An 18,985-nucleotide genomic window follows, 5' to 3' on the forward strand; every position below is an offset into this window, starting at 1 on the left:
CTGCCCCGGAGCGCAGCCCGCGCCACCTGCTCGCGCCTGCTCTGGCGCTACCGCTTTGCCTTAGGCCGGCTGCATCTTTATTTCCCGATAAAGTGTCACACACTTGAACAGGGCGCGGGAGAGAGGCGCGGGGAGGACCGGCGTCGCCCGCCTGCCATCCTGCCCTGTGCGTCTGGGCGCCGGGCTGTCTCCGGGTCTCAGCTAAGCCTGACGCCAGCGAGGACCCGGCCAGCGACGAGAAAGCTGCGGACTCGCAGAGAGAAAGTGCCGGTTCGAAAAGCGACATGAGGCAATTCGGGACGCGCCTGGGCTGCATTCCCCCAGTGGCAGCCTCTGGAATAACTGGAGTACAGTGTCGCGACCAGGAAGCTGACGCCGTGACTCCATTCAGACCATAGTCAAACGCTGTCCCTTTTCCGCGCATTCACTCATGTGCTTTACTTCTGCGCAGTTTTGTCACACAGAGAGATGTCTGTGACCACCGTGGCCAGGACGTGGAACGACCCCACTGACAGGGTCACAGGATGGCTCCTGCTCCTCCTCTAGCCACAGCCACCTTCCTCTCGGCCCTGTCCCCAAACCCTCGCAGCCACCGATCTTTTTTCTCCTTCTCTATAATTTTGTCGTTTGAAGAATGCCGTGTAAATGTACAGTTTGGAACCTTCGGCTATTTTCACTCAGTAGAATTCCCTTGAGATCCATTTAATTTGCTCAGTGCACCCGCACTTGGTTCCTTTTTACGAGTAATGTGATGATTGCCTTTTTAAAGGTCTGAATCCCTGCCAACCGCACCCAAACAACCCTGTGCTTTTTAGATGGTTTCCTAGGGTGCCATAACAAAGGACCAAAAGCTAGGTGGCTTAAAACCATGGGAATCTGAAATTAAGGTGTCTGCGGGGGGCCTTTCTCTCAGAAGACTCTAGAGAAGGACCCTTCCTTGCCTGCTCCGCCTCCCGGTGTTTGCCGGCCGTTCTTGGAGTTCCTGGGCTTGTCGGTGCATCGCTCCAGTTAAGTGGCCGTCTCCGCTGTCTGGACGATGTCTTCCGCCCATGCGTGTCCGCGTCCGAATGTGTCTTTTTTATAAGGACACTAGTCGTATTCAGTTGGGACCCACCCGAACCCTAATGACCCCCTTTTAACTTGATGATCTCTGTAAAGGTGACATTCTGAGGTACTGAGGCTTAGGACTTCAACATATCCTTTTGGGGTGACACTTCTGCCCCTAATAGTATGGTGTCTGTATTTCTGAAAACAAAGTCCAAGATGCATTTTCTCAGGCCAAAGGGAACGACCTGGCTGCAGAGTGGCTGGACTCCTGGGATACAGTGTCCATACTTCAGGGGTGACTCGGGTGGGAGTTAGTTTGGGGGCTCCCAAGGACAGAGCCCAACAGGGGTAGGGAACTTGGTCAGCAGCCATGGAGTGTAGGACAAGACTGTCGGGTCAAGAATGACGACACCTGGCCACTGGGTCTTCAGCCTTAGGCTGTGTCCTGGAGGGGGACACACAGTGGACCGTCAGAACGGGAGAGTAAGATGTCAAACTGGGCCATCGAGGAGGGGAGAGCTGGGACTCAAGACTAACAGGTTCTTCTTTCCCCTCCCCCTCCCCCTCCTCCTCCTCCTTACTGTAGACTCTCAAATCTTTAAGATGTAATTCACGTAACATGAAATTCACCATTTTAAAGTGTACAGTTCAGTGGTTTTTAGTATATTCGTGATATTGTACCACATCATCACTGTCCAGTTCCAGAATATTTCCACCACCCCGAAGAGAAACCCAGTGCCTCTTACGAGTCACTCCCAGGCCCTACTGACTTCGAATCTGCCTCCCGTCACTATGGATTTGCCTATTCTGAATAGTTCACGTAAATGGAATCATGCGGTATATTCTTTGTGTCTGGTTTCCTGCACTCAGCATAATTTTTCAAGGTTCATCAATGTCATGGCATGTATCAGTACTTTATTTCTTTTTATTATTGTGTAATATTTCATCGCATAGATAGCCCACATTTTGTTTCTTCATTCACCAGTTCATGGATATTTGAACTGTCTCCGCTCTGTGGCTGTATGGATAACACTGCTATGAACATTCGCCTACAAGCTTCTGTGCAAAGATCTGTTTTCAGTTCTCTTTGATATGTACCTAGGAGTGGGATTGATTGCTGGGTCAGATGGTAATTCCGAGGTTCCCGAAGGCCAGCAAGAAGACTCAGGGAGTCATTTGGGAACCAGGCACAAGTAGTTCTGAGACTGAGGTGTGGGGGGTGACGCATTGCTCATGATAGCGTACTCGGCTTAGAGAGATAAGGACTTAGGGACTGAGGCAAGATGTCTGTAATCAGCACTAAGGGCATCCAGCGGCTGCGGCTGAGCTGGGAGAAACCGAGACAGTAAATAGGGCTTTGAGGGAATGAAAGAAAACGTGTCCGCTCTCAGGAGATTTGCTTAAGAGCAGAAAAATGAACATTGGCTGTAAGAGGAAGGAATTGCTTCTCGACACTCAGCGTATAAAGAGGACCACATTTCCTTATTTGGAGAAATCGTATCATATCTGGATCCAAGCTTCTGCTTTCCAAGATCAACAAAAATCTGACCCCTTTCACCTTCCTCCCCCCACCCAAAAAAATGACAAATGATTCTCTTCCCTTCCCTTGGATTTTGCCAGGACCCAGGACAAACAGGAAGAGGCCTATGTCCTGCATCGTCTTGATTACTTCTGGGAGGTTATTGTTCCCACACACCCACCCCTCTGGTCTCTACAAACCCACCTGACTCCCTTCGAGGTAGCCCATCCCCATTCCCTTCGAAATACTTTTCACACGTTCAGTAAACTTCACTGACAACCTAGGCAGTTTGTCTCAGCCTGGGGCCTCCTCCAGAAAACGCCTATTTGGGTGAGCCTCCTTGGTACCCTGCAATCAAAGAAACAAACACCAAACAAATAAATCATCTGTAAATTGCACCCCTGGGATGGGAGAGCCCCAAAATCTAGAACAGAAAAGCTTGCCTGCTCTCGGGGGAAATCACCCCTCGCTTTCTGCTCTGTGATGTGTCTTCGGTAGCAAAAATCTCTGAGACCAATTCATTTCTTGGTAGCTCAATTATATTAGTTTGGAGCCTCAAAACCATAATTTAATCAACTTTGTAGTTGAAAAATTAAGCTATGAAATGGATTTTGACTTTTAAATATTTAAATATATCAGAGTAGAGCGAGTTTAACCCTTTTTAAAGTTTCATTATTTTTGAACTCAAAATTGTTTTGGCATTTTCCTTTTGAATTGACTTTGCAACCACATTCTCTTCAGTTCTGCATATATGGGATCATAGCACCTTACCATAGAGGAGCTGTGAGGATTAAATGAGTTAATAAAAACATTCTGAACACTGCCTGACATATAATAAATGCTCAACAAGTGTTAGATAAATCAGCGGTCCCCAAGCTTTGTGGCACTAGGGACCCGGTGCTCCTTTGAGAATCTAACTAATGCCTGAGGATCTGAGGTGGAGCCGAGGCGGTGATGCCGGCCCTGGGGAGCGGCCGCACACACAGATGAAGGTTCGCTTGCTGGTCCACCGCTCACCTCCTACTATGCAGCCCAGTTCATTACAGGCCACGGCCTGGGGATTGGGAACCCCCGAGATGAATAATTCACGATATATAATATTTAATATATTGTCCTTTGTAAACCACTTAAGATGATGGTAGAGAAAGTTGCCAGCTACAAAGGTTAAGTACAAGTTAGGGGTTTGAAAAAGTATTTGGAGAAATATTATCTACGATACTGAGCCAAGCCATCTGGCAAGGCAGGATGCCAGGGCACCGAGGAGATGGAGGGAGGCCCCACGAACAGACGACGAGGCTAGCGACTCCACCCTGGGTGGACCTTCTATCAGCTGGGACCCATGCTCCCACTTCCTGCAAGACCACACCCAGCTAAGGTGACTAACTCGGAAGACAAACCACCCCGAGATGAAATGGCCTCGATTTCCACTCCCTACTACACCCGCTACTGCCCCTCGTCTACCTAGGAGCTCGGCTTGGCCTGTCACCCCGGGTACGCGTCCTTCCGGTTCGCAGTGTGTCTGCCCCCTCTTCCCCACCCCCACCCCCTTCTCTACCTCCTCATCCCCTGGCGAGGTGGACTCGGAAGAAGCGGGAGGAGACCTTTCAAGCACCTTCTGCTTTCACCTTTTTTTTCCAGTTCATCCCTAAATAACTCAGGACAGAACCAAGGAAGGCAGGGGCAGAACCTCAGGGCTTTAAAAATGTACACCCAAGATTTATCCAGGATTTATACCCAAATGCCCACACGTGCCAAACAGCAGGGCTGGTGAGCGGGAGCCGAGAATTTTAAAATCTTAGCTCTATGACCAATCGCAATAGGTGGCCTGCGACCTGTTGGAACATTTTGCAGAGTTTATTGGAGTGTGCACTTTTCTGCAGAAAGCATCCATAGCTTTCACCGGCTTTTTTTCAAAAGGGTTCTTTTGACCTGAAATGTTAAGAATAAAATGTCTACAAGGTGTAATACTTTATAGACACCGTAATATTTTAAATGTAAGAAATTTCAGATTCTGAGTTGAAGCTTAAAATACTAGTGAACTTAAAACTATTTTATTTATTTCTCTGGCCTTAGACTCGTGGTTGGAGTCATTTTGCTCTCTCTCTCTATCTCTCTCTCTTTTTTTTTTTTCCAAAATGATTTCTCCAGCTATGTCATAAACAATGTGTTTTTAAAAAGCGTCTTAATAGTTGTGAGTATTGGAAATACCCCAAATGTCCATCAGCAGGGAAATGACTGGATAAATAACTTAATATGCATACAATAGAGTATAACGAATTTATAAAAAAAAGTTAGGTCTCTGTACTAACGTGGAAAGATCTCCATGATCTATTGTTAATAAAACAAACAGCGTGCGAACTTGTGAATGGTATGCAGCCTTTCACTTTAGGAGGGAGAAAATGAGAATATATTTGCTCGTGTTTGCACACATGTTTAGCAACACTCTGGAAAAGCATACAAGAAAGAAAGAAATGTGCTTCCCTGTGGGGAGGGGCTTTAGCGCTGTACCTTTATTTTTACCTTTTTTCTTATTTTGAATATTATTTGATATTTATAGAACACTCCATCCAGCGAGAGCAGAATACACACACTTCTAGGTCCATGGAACATTCCACTAAGATAGATCATTTTCCGATTCAGAAACTGTATATCCTATTCTGGGCCTCAATAAATATAAAGGGATTCAATACCATGCAAACTATATTTTCTGACCACCATATCATTTAATGGAAATCATTAACAGAAATATACCTGGAAAATTCTCGAATATTTGGGAAGTCAATAAAACATTTTTTTAATTTAAATTTTTTTTCAATTAGAGTTGACATTCACTATTATTTTATATTAGTTTCAGTTGTACGGCATAGTGGTTAGACATTTATGTAATTTACGAAGTGGTCCCCCTGATTAGTTTGGTACCCACCTGGTGCTGTACATAGTTATTGCAATATTATTGACTATTCCCTCTGGACTTCACATCCCCATGACTATTTTGTAACTACCAGTACGTACTTCTTAATCCCCTCACCTTCTCACCCAGACCCCCAACCCCATCCCCGGAATCCGGCAACTATCAGTTTGTTCTCTGTATCTATGAGTCTGTTTCTTTCTTTTTTTTTTTTCCATTTATTTTGTTCTTTAAATTCCACATATAAGTGAAATCATACGGTATTCGTCTTTCTAGGTCTGACTTATTTCACTTTGCATAATCCCTTCTAGGTCCATCCATGCTGTCGCAAATGGTAACATTTTGTTGACTTTTTTATGGCTGAGTAATATTCCATTGTATACACGTATCACATCTTCTTTATCCAGTCGTCTATTGATGGACACTTAGGTTGCTTCCACATCTTGGCTGTCGTAAATAAGGCTGCAGTGAACATAGGGGTGCATAGATCTTTTCAGATTAGTGTTTTTGTTTCCTTCGGATATATACCCAGCCGTGGAATTGCCGGGTCATAAAGTAGTTCTATTTAATTTTATGAGGAATATCCACACTGTTTTCTGTAGCGGCCATGCCAGTTTGCTAGCCCAGCAACGGTGCACGAGAGCTTCCTTTTCTCCACGTCTTTGCCAGCACTTACTGTTTTTTGATTTTGATGATGGTGTGAAGTTCTGACAGGTGTGAAGTTTTCATTTGCATTTCTTCTAATGATTAGTGACCTTGGGCATCTTTTCGTATGTCTGTGAGAGCTTCCTTTTCTCCACGTCTTCGCCAGCACTTACTGTTTTTTGATTTTGATGATGGCCATTCTGACAGGTGTGAGGTTTTCATTTGCATTTCTCTGATGATTAGTGACCTTGGGCATCTTTTCGTATGTCTGTTGGCCATCTGTATGTCCTCTTTGGAGAAATGCCTGTTTAAGTCCTCTGCCCATTTTTTTAATTGGATCCTTTGTTTTTTGGTGTTGAGTTGTGTGAGTTCTTTATAAATTTTGGATGTTAACCTTTTATCTGATGTTTCATTGATGGCTTCCTTTGCTATGAATAAAACATTTCTGAATAATACCCGAGCTGAGGAAGAAATCACAGGATAAGACAGACATTTTTAACCGAATGCTATGACCATATATTTCAAAATCTGTGAGCTGCAGTTAATGCAAAGCTTAGAGAGAAATTTATCATATCGGATGCATATATGAAAGAAAAAGATCTCAAATCAGTGATCTCAACTCCCACCTAAAGGAATAGAAAAAGAAGAGTAAATAAAGCTAAAAGTAAGCAGAATGAAGGAATAATAACTATATTAGCAGATCACTGAAAATGAAACAGAAATAAGTAGATAAAATCAAGGACACTAATAAGTAGTTTTTTGAAACAAGCAATAAATCGACAAACCGATAGCCAGACTGATTTTAAGTGAGAAAGGACAAATCACAAATAATATAAAGAGTCCGTGTCACAACAGATGCTACAGACATTAAAAAGATAATATTTATGAGCAACAACATGATAACTTAGAGGAAATGACCAAATTCCATGAAAGACAGAAACTACCGAAACTCACCGCGAGAAGAAATAACCTGAATATACCTACATTTGTCAAAGGAAGACAGTTAAAAACCTTCCCCCAAAGAAAGCTCCAGGTACTGATGGCTTCAACGACAGGTTCTTATAAAAGCGTGAAGTATTGTTTTGATCTCTTAAGTCCTTAATTCATCTGGAGTTAATTTGTTTGCATAGTGTAAAGTAGAGACCTAATTTCACTTTTTACCATATGGAAAATCCACTCTTTCTAGCTTTGTTTATTGACTAGTCAAGCTCCTTCATTGCTCCCATGTGCCCTGTATGCATGGGTCTGCACCCTAACTCCTCGTGAATAAACTACTTCAGGAGAGAGGTGTGTCTCCACGGGCCTCTGTCAGTGGAGACCAAGGCGGGCAGCCACCCTGGGGAAATACACTGGATGACTCAGAGGGACACTGACTTTTTATTTCGGTCATCCAAAACAAGCAAGAGCCAAACTGTCTGCATTTGTCAGTATATACATACACACACACGCACATACGTATGCACGTACATACGTGCACACATAGACACACATATGTACGTACATACACACACAGATACATACACACATACATACATGCTGGGGGCGAGATGAGGCAGGAAACTTGACTGATAAGTGCCTGCGAAATATAGAAATTGCTTGCATTCCGAAAAGCTTCCTGTCCTCGCCGTATTTAATGAGAGGTCCAGGCATCCATGCAAAGAAGAGCGATCTCGGCTCCTTTATGATGAAAGCACAGAGAGAACAAGATGTTATCCTTCATTTCAAAGCTGAGAAAGTAGAGGGAACAAGGCTCAGATTCTCGCTGTCGGTGAAGAAAGACATACCCAGCCAGGCAGGCTCTTTCTTGATTAATGCTGGGTTGTGACGTCTCCAAATCAGTCTGTGAAATCGGAGAGATTGTTTTCGAGAAAACGTGGAAGAACTAACTAGAGTATATTTCTCTTTTTATTCGCTTAGGGATCCAGATTAATCGTAGAAGTCTAAATCCAAGCAGCAAGAATAGGAAAGGAAGTAATCATTGGGCCGCTGAGGAAATGCTCACATGAGCAGACTAGACTCAGAATTACGGTTCGGTAGTTTCTGTCTTCTCCCAGGGTGTTCCCCAAGGGTGCAGTGATTGGGACCCTGTAGGTTTCGAAGTCGGAGTCCTTGAGTTTCAGTCACCCTACACACCAGCTATGACTTAGATTTCTCTGTCTCTCTTCTGTTATCTGAAAGCTGGGAACGGAAATGAGTTTGTTGTGGGTCACAGGCTCCCCGAAGTGGTCTCTGAAGCCTTTTGGAACCCAGATGAGGCTGGGCCAACAGGGAGGAGCTGGGACCTGGAGGGATCAGGGCACGATGTGATGTGACGCTGAGAATCAGCATCAGGGTCTGGAGGAAGCAGGGGCTGGCCCTTGAGGACGCTGACTCTTCGCCATGGCCATGAAGTCGCATGAGCCATTATCCTCCCCACCTCTCTCCTCACCACCTGTAAACCACCTGCGGACAAGAAGCAGAGAGAGGAAGAGGGTATCTGAGATGCTGAGCATTTTCATTAAAGACACACTGGATATTGCTACAGGGATTTTTTTAATTGGATGGAACATCTTATTAAATTAGTTTTAAATTGCTGGGTGGAGTCTGCCTAATTCATTATAGATTTGAGGAAGCTACAGTTTCTGTGCATCTCCGAATGCTAGTGTATCCGTCAGAATCAGGCGGGTTGGCTTCAGTGGCAAACAGCCCCTAATTATTAGTGCCTTAAAACAACAGAAGTTTGTTTCTTATCAAGCTACGTTTTATTACAGTTTGGCTAAGACTCTGCTCCAGGTCACCTCCATACTGAGATCCAGGCTGACAGGGAAACTTGCTGTGGCGAGGCATTGCTGTCTCTTAAAGCTTCAGCCCAGAGGCGACGCACGACAGACACACTCCTCACATTTATTGGTCAGAGCGGGTCACACGGCCATGCCTGAATTTGAGAGAGCGGACGGTAGAATTCTCCTGCAGAGCATTCTGAATATTTGGGAACGGTTGTACCCATCAGAGGCACAACGTATTTATTTGCAGCGTATTTATTTATTCTCCAGCATCGCCTTCACGTAGGGTTCTTTTGAGCTGCGGCAATTTATTTGTCAATTTATAAAGACCGAGACACTTGTAGGGAGGGAAACTCTCGGAGAAGAAGGAAGGAAAAGACCGCAGCTCTCAAATATGTACTTCGAGGAGCAAAGATGCCGTCTGGTTCTTCCAGGTACGGCGAGCAAAACAGTTCATTTCTGACCTGCCCGGCGTCATCATTGGAATCTGAGCCACTGCACGTGCCTCCTCTGTCTCCTTCGTTAATTTCTCAGGTCAGTTACTAACTCAGTCAGACAGAGGGACCGGCGGTGGTTACAACTGGCCACACGTCGGAGGGGGGCGGTCTCCCCTCCGTTTCTGCCCTGGACGTCCCTACTGCTGAGGACTTCCTGTTCCAGGCCTTGACAGGTGGCAGCCTGCCATTCAGTTTCTGGCCCGGAGACCCACCGCGGTTCTTGGCCTCTGCTCTCCTGGGGTCTGCGGCAGGGCGCCCCGGCCCCTTCCTCCGTGATGCCCTGGAAAGCGTGCCTGTCCGTGTCCCCCCTTGAGGACACGCGAATCCCATTCCGGCCGCATCTTCCCTGAGGGCTCCCTGGATGGGCTGTCTCGATTTTCCCACCTGCGTTGGTAAAGCAGCCGCGCTCCAGCCTGCCGCTCTCCAAACAGCCAGACGCCCCTCCCACGGGCTCTTTTTTATTTTAAAAAACAGCTTTATTGAGATATCTTTGACCTAAGGTGTGCATCTCCATCTTTTGACACATGTGCGCATGGTGACAAGATCACCACCATCCAGCTCATTCACAGTCCATCACTCTACACAGTTGCCCGGGGTCTGGGTCGTCCCAGATGAAGAGGGCACTGGGCACCAAGACCCACCTTCCTCCACCGGTCACAGAGCAGGGGGCGGGCAGAGGCCTTGAGCACAGGTGTCACTGCTTGGCTCTGCTTTGCCCTCCAGGGCCCGGGCGGTGAGCGTAAAAAAAAGAAACCATTCTCCTGGCTGTCTCACGTGTCCCCGCCTGCCTTTGTCTGATGTCTGGAGGCGTGTCCTTTGCTTTTCCGAGTCTAGTAGGTATAGGCGGTGACAAGGACACAGAATGTAGTTCGCTGCCTTAATGTCCAGCTCTGCCGAAATGTCACATTGTACGTGTCATCCAGCTGTGGAGGCTTCTGTTTGCAGGTTTTTTCCAAGGGCGTGGTGTTACATTTTTGTAAAATGAGTGCATAGAGACTTAAATCCAGAGGCCCTCGCAGATGCTGTTTCAACACTGTCATCTTGACATACGTGGGTCGGAAATCCCACTCCTTGGAGGTCACGGCTGGAATCCGCGGCTCTCTGGGTGTGGCTGACGGGCCTGGGGGCCAACATGCGGGAATCGATTTGCGTTTTAGAGGAGTGAATGGGGGGAGGGGGAGGACGGAAAGGAATAGAGGGGAAATCCTGCAGGCTGGCAGAGATCGTTCCAGTGGTCTGGCCCCTTTGGCCCTGTGTGAGAATCTGCTGGAAAGAAAAGCTAGGTCTCACGGAGGACTTGGTGAGACTCTAGGGCACAAGTAACTTATTTTATCGCCGATATAGTCCTGCCAGCTGGATCCTGGGGACTTCCACAGGTATCTGAATGAGACTGTGTGTGTGCGTGTGTGTGTGCGTGTAGCACCGAAGTCCTACACTGGCAAGTGCAGCAAGAATCAAGGAATTATAGGCTATTACCAATAGCAAGACCTCATTTGAACTGACCGGCTAGTGAGGCCAGGAAACGTTTTCGTCAGAGACCAGCCTCGCCACCAAAAACAACAACAAAAAAACCCATAACCTGGCCGGGAATGGCAGAGGTGATCTTTTTTCACAAAGGGTTTTGTCGAGGGTTTGGCTGACATGCAGAACTGCACATGTCTGAATCACACAGTTGGATAAGCTTTGACATGTATCCTACCTGCAAAACAATCGAGACAATGCCCCTTGTATTCCTCACTCCTTCCTGTCCCTTCCTGGTCCCTCCCTGACAACCTGCTTTTTGTCACTGAACATCAGTTCACATTTTCTCAAACTTTCTATAAAACAAATGGAATCAAACAGTAACTACTCTTTTTAGAAAACCGTAAGACCGTATAACGCAAAACGTATCAAGTTAACCGTTTTTAAGTGTACGAGTTATGGCATTAAGGACGTTCATCTTGTTTGGCCACCGTCACCACCGTCCGTCTCCAGAACGCTTTTCATCTTGCAAAACTGAAGCTCTGTCCCCATTAAACACTAACTCCTCGTCCCCCGCCCTCTGCAGCCCCGGCGACCACTATTATTTCTGTCTTTAAGATTTCGACGCCCCTGAGTATCTCATACATGTAGAGTCAGACAATACTTGCCATTTTGTGATTGGCTTATTTCGTTAGCATGATGTCCTCGAGGTTATATCTGTTCTGTAGCATGTTTCAAAATTTCCTTCCTTTTGAAGGCTGAATGATATTCCATTGCGTGTGTAGACCAAGTCCTGTTTATCCACTCATCTGTTGATGAATGAATGTCTTGCTTTCATGCTTCAGCTATCATGAATGATGCTGCTGTTAAGTGTAAACATTTGCAGAGCTCGTCACTCCCAGGAGCTACTGGCGGTCAACCACTGCTCTCTTCGCTGGAACCTGCACAGGTTTCTGGAGCCCGGAGCCATCGCTCGCTGATGCAGATGCCGTTAGAAGCAGATACAAACAAAGGATTATGTCTTCTCTTTTTCCACCTGCTTTTCAAACTCTTTTCAGACTGGCCCTTGGCCAAACCCAGCCGGAATCGAGGGCGGGGTCATCTGGGAAGTGTAAATTGCAACGTCGCAGGCCCTAAGCGTAGAGGACAGGGCACGGAGGGACAGGACTGCCCCCACGCCTCTGCCGTTGCTTTCGGCTGGTGAAGGATGCCACTTTCACAATCAATCAGTTTGCTCTAACGCATTTATTCCACCTAAGATGCCAAAGATTTCAAACGCTTAATAACTTCTTTCGTTCGGTCCTGTTCTTTCAAGGTAATCTAAAGAGCTTAAACCAAATTTTCTCTCGGGTCTAATTAGAAATGGAAAGTACTTAGCCATCTGCCTGGCCTGACTGCTTAAAGGTCTATTTTTATTCACTTATTTTTTTTCTCAATGAATTATTCTCTTTGTGGTGTTTTCATAAGATTTTGTCATTTAATCCTTGTATAATTTTTTCCTGGTTGTTCTGCTCAATGTACCGCACAATATTTTTCTTTCGTAGTTACTGATGGAAACATATCTGCCAGGGAACCCCAAACGCCAGATGTAGGAACTGGCAGTTGCACATTCTAACTAACTACGGATATAAATGTTGAATGGATTCATGTAGGAATAAATATTATCTGGCAATCAGTTTCGAGGCAAAATTCAGAGCCTTTCACAGAGAAACGTCCTACACACCAAGCTCAGAGAATTTGGAGAAAAGCCTCATCAGTGGACACTGATGGGACCAGGAGGTAAAGCTAGAACTTTAGGGGGACTCTCAGGGTGTCCGCTGTCTTCTGTCTGCTGCTTAACTGACAGAGGCGACTCTCCAGGTCGAATGTAGTAAGAGACCATTCTTCCCACAAATATTACCTGCTTATTATGGGCACAGTACTAAGATAGGCTATGTGGAATTCTACAAAGTACAACAAGCTCAACATTTTCTTGGGAGGGAGGAAAAATGCGAAGATACAAAAAGTTAATTGACACGGTCCAGTCATTGTGAAAACAGGATGGAGTTTTCTCAAAAATTAAAAAAGAAAAAAGAACTACCATGTCATCCAGCAATCTCACTTCTGAGTGCAGATGCAGAGGAAAGGAAATTAGTGTCTTGAGGATAGATCCACATGCCCACGTCCATCATAGCACCGTTCGCAATAGTCAAGATACGGAAGCATCCGAGGTGTCTATCCACAGACGAATAGATAAAGAAAACGTGGCATATACATTCAGCTGCATATTATTCAGCCTCAAAGCAAAAAGAAAAGGAAATTGTCGTATGCACCAACATGGGTGAAACTGGGGGACATTATGCTAAGCGAGATAAGCCAGTCACAGGACAAATATTACGAGTTCCCACTTCTATGAGGACTTCGAAAAAGTCAGACTCATAGAATCGGAGAGCAGAATGGTGGCTACGGGGGCTGGGGCGAGGGGACACTGAGCGGTGTCGGTCAAGGAGCACAAAGTTCCGTTTGGACAGGACGAGTAAGTTCTGGAGGTCCAGTGTGCAGCATGGAGGCAGCAGTTAATCATCCTGTCCCGTGCCCTGGAAACTCGCCGAGAGAGCGAAGCTTACCTGCTCTCACGCACAGAGGCGACTGCGTGAGGTGGCGGATGTGTTCATCAGCTCGATCGCGGTGATCATTACGCAATGTGTATCTGCATCGAAACGTCACGTCGCACACCTTAAATACATGCAATTTAAGTCTGGCAGTTATGCCCCGATAAACCTGGGTGCGGGGAGAAAGTTCACTGATGATCCCCGACCGCTCTCCGATCCAGACGAGGACGGGACGGCACTGTGGTGGCCCATGGCAGCGCACTCAGGCAGGGGGACCTGAAATGGCCTTCTGCTAACGGCTCTGGGAAGACGGACAGGCGTGGAACGAGGGGACGCCCAGTGTGCAGAGCGCCGCACGGAAGGCAGTGGGGGTGCGGTGGGCCAGACGGGGCTGCACAGGTGGGTCGGGTGCACCTTAGGGAAGGTGTGAGTGAAACTGGGGGACATTACGCTAAGCGAGATAAGCCAGTCACAGGACACATACCGAAGAGCTGGTGGAGTCTTCCAACCCTGCGAACAAGAGATTTCTGGAGGAGGGGGAGGAATCACGGACAGAGAGCCGTGGGCATCTGCTCTTTCCTCACGGATCCCAGCCCAGGGCTCACCGCCGGGCACAAAGCGATACCCCAGACCGTGCACCCACAGGCGTGCCCAGAGGAGCCGATTTTCCCAGCCCGCTTCAGCGCTTTCCCCTCTGCATCCCCCGGGGCTGCTGGTGCCTGCTTTTCCGTATGGGGATCCGAATGCCTCTGAGCCTCCGCCCAGCTCAGCGCGCCCAGCCCGACTCCATCCCAGCCCTTGGCGCCGCTTCTCGGGCACCGAGCCCAGTTTTGCTTGGACAGCCCGGCACATCGTCAGCGGGAGAACATCGAAGAAGTCTCTCTGCCCCCTTAGAAATTCCCATACGCCAGTCCTCACGCGTCTTTTGTCCACAGTTCCTCTCCTGTTCCTGTGACAGCTTCGACCTAGCTCTTTCTAAGCTGTAGAAGGGTGTGACGGATGTGGAGATTCAGGGTGTTTAATCAGAAGAACACTTTCTCATAGGCCACAGAGAAAAGTACGTTCACTTCCCCTACATTGGTTCTTAGGAACAATCCAGATTTCCGTGGGTGGCATCATGCTCCCTGCCCCCCACAGCCGGGGAGAGAAGCCGATTGCTCTCTCGTTCCAGGGGGGTGATGTGTGGGGCAGACCTGAGGACGTAACACCGGCCTACATCCCCTGGCCCCAGTGCGGGGTGCACTGGGGGCCCAGTTTCAGCTGATAAGACCGGAAAAGCCATTTCCTGAGACGCCCTAGGAAAGAAGCTCTTTTTTATTTCTAGACATAGTGAGCTGATAAAACATTCTGGAATATTTACAGCCTGTTTGCCACCATGAAGTTTAAGCTGCTTCTTGGATAAAGCTGACATCGCCAGAAACAGAAGAAATAGGAAAACAACCAAAAAACTGGGTTCTTGGTAAGGTTATTGAGCTACAAAGGAAAGCACCAGTGGGGAGTACCCAGTTATGCGAACACTGGGTTTGAACTTTTTATTATTTGCTACTGAGAATCCTAAGCGATACATATGCTAATACTGTGCTCGATCTTTCTTATCTTGTGACCACAGATTTCTTCTCGTCGGTACCCCATCTCGGTAGCCTTGCCGCAAAGGTGTGTTTCTCAGTACTGCAGCAGGTGAAAGGAGCTGAGCTAAGCAGGCCTCTGGCGTGAGGCTGTCAGCTTCCCCGCCTCGCGTTAGGCTGCGTTTACTCTTTGCCGTCGCTGTGATGTCCGAGGCCCAAATTTCCCCTCGTGTCCTTCTTTCTGTCTCCCGTTTTCTCTGGGGTTCCCCAGAGACTTCTTCTTACATAGGGGCTGAGACGTGTGGCTCCTCCGGCCCTGTTCGCATGCAGGTGGGGGTGAGCGGGTTGTTCGGTGATTGGGGGCGAGGTCTCGGTCTTTTAGTGAGCCCGTGGCCACAGGTGGGGTAGGGAGCCTAGGGGGGCAGGAGCGGGGTACTTCCCTCCCCCACATATGCATGGCTAGAGTGGGCTGGAGTTGGGTATTTCCTGCCCCTCTGGCTGGTTAGGCTACGGGTTCCCTAAGCGAGGAAAACAGTTTCTCTTGAGGCCAGGCCTTGTTGAGGAGGACAGAATGCTCCGGTGTGTTTCGAAATGGCTCCTTAACCCTCTGGCTGCTGACGGCCTGGCGAGGTGGGGGTAGCGGGGAGGTCCTCTGCCCTTCACCATGAGAACCTGGTACACTTCCTGCAGACGAGACTCATGAAGGTGGGAAAGGGGGGCCTCCGTGACTGCGCCCCCTGGAGTTTTTAACTCTTAGACTTGTCCACCCAGCCTCCGGCAACCCCTCGCCAGCCCTGCCTCGGCGCCTGCTCCTGGGCTTCTGCTCTGGGATGCTCTGCTTCTCCGTACCCGCCTGTCTGGACTGCTTGTCAACTTGGGGACAGAGGTTTGCCTTGTGACTTCTATTCCCTGATGGATCTGGGAAGAGTTGTTGATTTTCAGTTCGTTCGGGGTTTTTGTTGTTGTTAGGAGGGGAATTATAGCTTCCAAATTCCTGATATGCCAGCTCGGAAACAGGACGTCATGGGGATTAGTTTTAATCAAGAACACATTCTTGCTTCAAAGCCCAGTTCTTTGAAAATTACAAGCCAACAGCACAATCGATACAAAGATCTATCCCTGCATGTTGTAGGTAGGTCAGGAAACCCACAACGAATTAAACTGGCCGTGAGGAATACATGTTGGGGGGTGTCAAACACAAGCCCTATATGAAAAGCACTGAGAGAAATTTAGCTGAGGGAATGCTAGCCATCAAAAACCAAAACCGACCCAAGGCAGCCCTAGTAACTTATCGGAACCGGCGTTCATTTTAGTTTTTGGAAAACAAAATTCAGGGTCTCGCGATAACCCGCATAACAGAATACTGGTAAGTCAGTCACCGTACAAACTTGAGGACGACCCTGGCCCTCCACTGTGAGATGAGGACCCTTTTTTGAGAATCCTAGATGGATCTAGCAGTGCTCAAATATTTTGGTCTCAGGACCTTGTTTGATTGTTTGTTTTAACTGAGGCGAAATTCACGTAGCCTACAATGAACCATTATGGAGGGTACAGTTCAGTGGCATTTAGTGTATTCACGATGCTGTTGTGTTCTTCACTCCAGAAAAACACCTGTACCCACTCAGTAATCACTCTCGCCAGGCCCTGGTAACCCCGACTTTTTTTCTACTTCTATGGAGCCGCCCGTTCTGGATATGTCATCGAAAAGGGATCGTACAACGGGCGAACTTTTGTATCTGGCTCTCACTTATCATAATGTTTCTGAGGCTCGTCTACACTGTATTTTCCTCCGCACCCCATTCCTTTTTGTGGCTGAACAGGATCGCGGTGCGTGGGGTTCTCTGTACCCCACTTAGCCAGTTACCCCGCTGATGGGCGTTTGGGTTGCTTCTACCTCTTGTCTGCCTGGCTGTAATGCTCTTCTAAATCGCCACGTACAAGTTTCTGTGCAGACACAGGCTTTCCTCTCTCTAGGGTGCATACCGAGGAGTCGGACTGCTGTCATGCGGTGACTCTGTCTGACTTTTTGAGGAACCGCCACCCTGTTCTCCACAGTGGCTGCGCCATTTTTGCATTCCCACCGGCCACGAATGAGGGTTCCTCTTTCTCTGTCCTTGTCGACAGTGACCTTCTTTCTCTCTTTTTCTCTTCCTTCCTCCCTCCCTCCCTTCCTTATATTTTTCGTTTAAGGTCGTCTTAGTGGGTACGACAGGGCATCTCACAGTGGTTTCGATGGACACTTCTGAAGTGACCCGGGATCATGTGCTCGTTAGCTATTTGTCAAGACCTCGGTGTGTTCTTAAAAAGTGCTGCGGATCCCAAAGAGCTTTCCGCCCCCCCTTTTTTTTTAATTTAGTTACATCTACAATACGTACTGTATTTAGACACTAAAACCAAGAAATCGAAAAATATTATTTACCAATTCTTTTGCAGACGACAGTAGTAAACTCATTGTATGTTAACATCAGAGGGATGACATATGTAGTTTCTAGAAAACACCATATATTTGTAAGAGAGCGAGAGTAAAAAAGGTAAATAAACATCTTGATCTCATAGACCTCCCGCCCCCAAAATGACTAAGGATGATTCAATGCAATTTTACTCAAGTAAGAAAAATAAGATAAAAAAAAAAAAATTCTGATCTGAGATTCCTCTCAACTTGAGTTTAACAGGGAAACATGGGGTTGGGTCAGGGTGTGGGGGGGATGTCGGCAATGGAATCTGAGTTGTACCTGGTTGGTCACAGGAAGGACAGCAAATGGCTCTTTAATCTGGATATGGACCTGCTGACACCCGCCCATCTTTTTAGAACACTTTCCTGCCTTGTCAGACATGAAAACTGTCTGCTGGTTTGAACTTTTCATTCATCTCCTTAGTCGCATGATTTTGTTCAACCGGGGTATCCGAGTCAGCAGACGTGAGAAGCGACATCTCTGGGAAGAGGCTGCACAAGGACTTCTGCTGAAACCCCAGCTCCCGAAGCTGATTTTCCAGGGGTTGTGGAGGGTCGTGGGGTTGGAGAGGTAGAGCCCACTTGTTCTCAAAGCGTGAGACCCGGACCAGAACCATCAGCTTCACCTAAACTTGTGAGAAACGCAAAGTCTCAGGCCCGCCCCCGACCTACTGACTCAGAATCTGTGGGAATGGGCCCGGCCATCTGTGCTGTCACGAGACCTCCAGGTGACTCTGGTTTGCCAAACAGTTTGCTCACAGTTTGAGGGCCACTGGCGTGACCTTTCCCCAGTCACTTCCTGTCAGTACGATCTCCCTCCCCACTCCTCGCTCCCTCCTTCCTCCTTTCCTTCCTCCCAGAAGCATCGAATGCATCGATCCCTTACCGGCGTTTGGAAATGCTTATTCGGACATGTACACATGTGCATATCATGTGTCTGTCTGTAAACATCAAATTCGTGCAGGCCAAATGCAGAGTGTCACTTACAGCGACCCCAAAGAAACTAACTCTTAAAGAAGCCTATTGGTCATGAATAGGTGAAGCTTTTTAATAGGTATAATTTATTACCTGAGACCTTGTTTATCCTATTTCCGACATTAACTCCAGTAAAATCCTTTCAAACACTGAAGCTCTACGATTCTTGAGGGCTTGGCTGCCCCGTTTTGGTGTTATACAAAGATAATTCTGCCATGGCCTCTGTTCTTCAGAAGGTTCAGGGGGAGAGGGCTAGTTTATAGGACCGAGCTAAGGACAAAAGCTTCCTTTAAGTCCCAGCCCAGCGTTCCTGGAGGGCTCTCACTCAGAGATGTGACTAGGAGAACGGGCTAGTCCCTGGAGGCAGGGAAGGCATCCCCGTGGACCAAGGGACAGATCCCGTTACGCAGGGTCCAGTGCGTGTGTGAGTGAGAAACGATTTCTCTCTCTTGATTCTTGATCCTGTTAGTCTACTGCAGTGGTTCTCAAAGTTTGGTCCCTGGGACAGCGGCATCAGTGTCACCTGGGAATTTACTAGAAATATACATTTTCAGCCCTCCCCC

General features: G+C 47.4%; 1 protein-coding gene across 1 annotated transcript in view; it reads right to left on the reverse strand.

The window, feature by feature from the left end:
* The window catches only part of IL15RA (interleukin 15 receptor subunit alpha), a 41,379-nt gene extending 27,097 nt beyond the window's left edge, over nucleotides 1-14,282 (reverse strand). Inside the window, exons 1-3 of the mRNA XM_015585591.2 lie at nucleotides 14,036-14,282; nucleotides 13,915-13,940; nucleotides 13,446-13,668 (exon numbers count right to left, since the gene is read on the reverse strand). Of these exons, the coding sequence (XP_015441077.1) occupies nucleotides 13,446-13,668; nucleotides 13,915-13,940; nucleotides 14,036-14,282 (496 nt within the window). The remainder of the gene's footprint in view (nucleotides 1-13,445; nucleotides 13,669-13,914; nucleotides 13,941-14,035) is intronic.
* Nucleotides 14,283-18,985: the final 4,703 nt, after the last annotated feature.

Source organism: Pteropus alecto, unplaced genomic scaffold, assembly GCF_000325575.1.
Source record: "Pteropus alecto unplaced genomic scaffold, ASM32557v1 scaffold11, whole genome shotgun sequence".
NCBI classification, from domain to species: domain Eukaryota; kingdom Metazoa; phylum Chordata; class Mammalia; order Chiroptera; family Pteropodidae; genus Pteropus; species Pteropus alecto.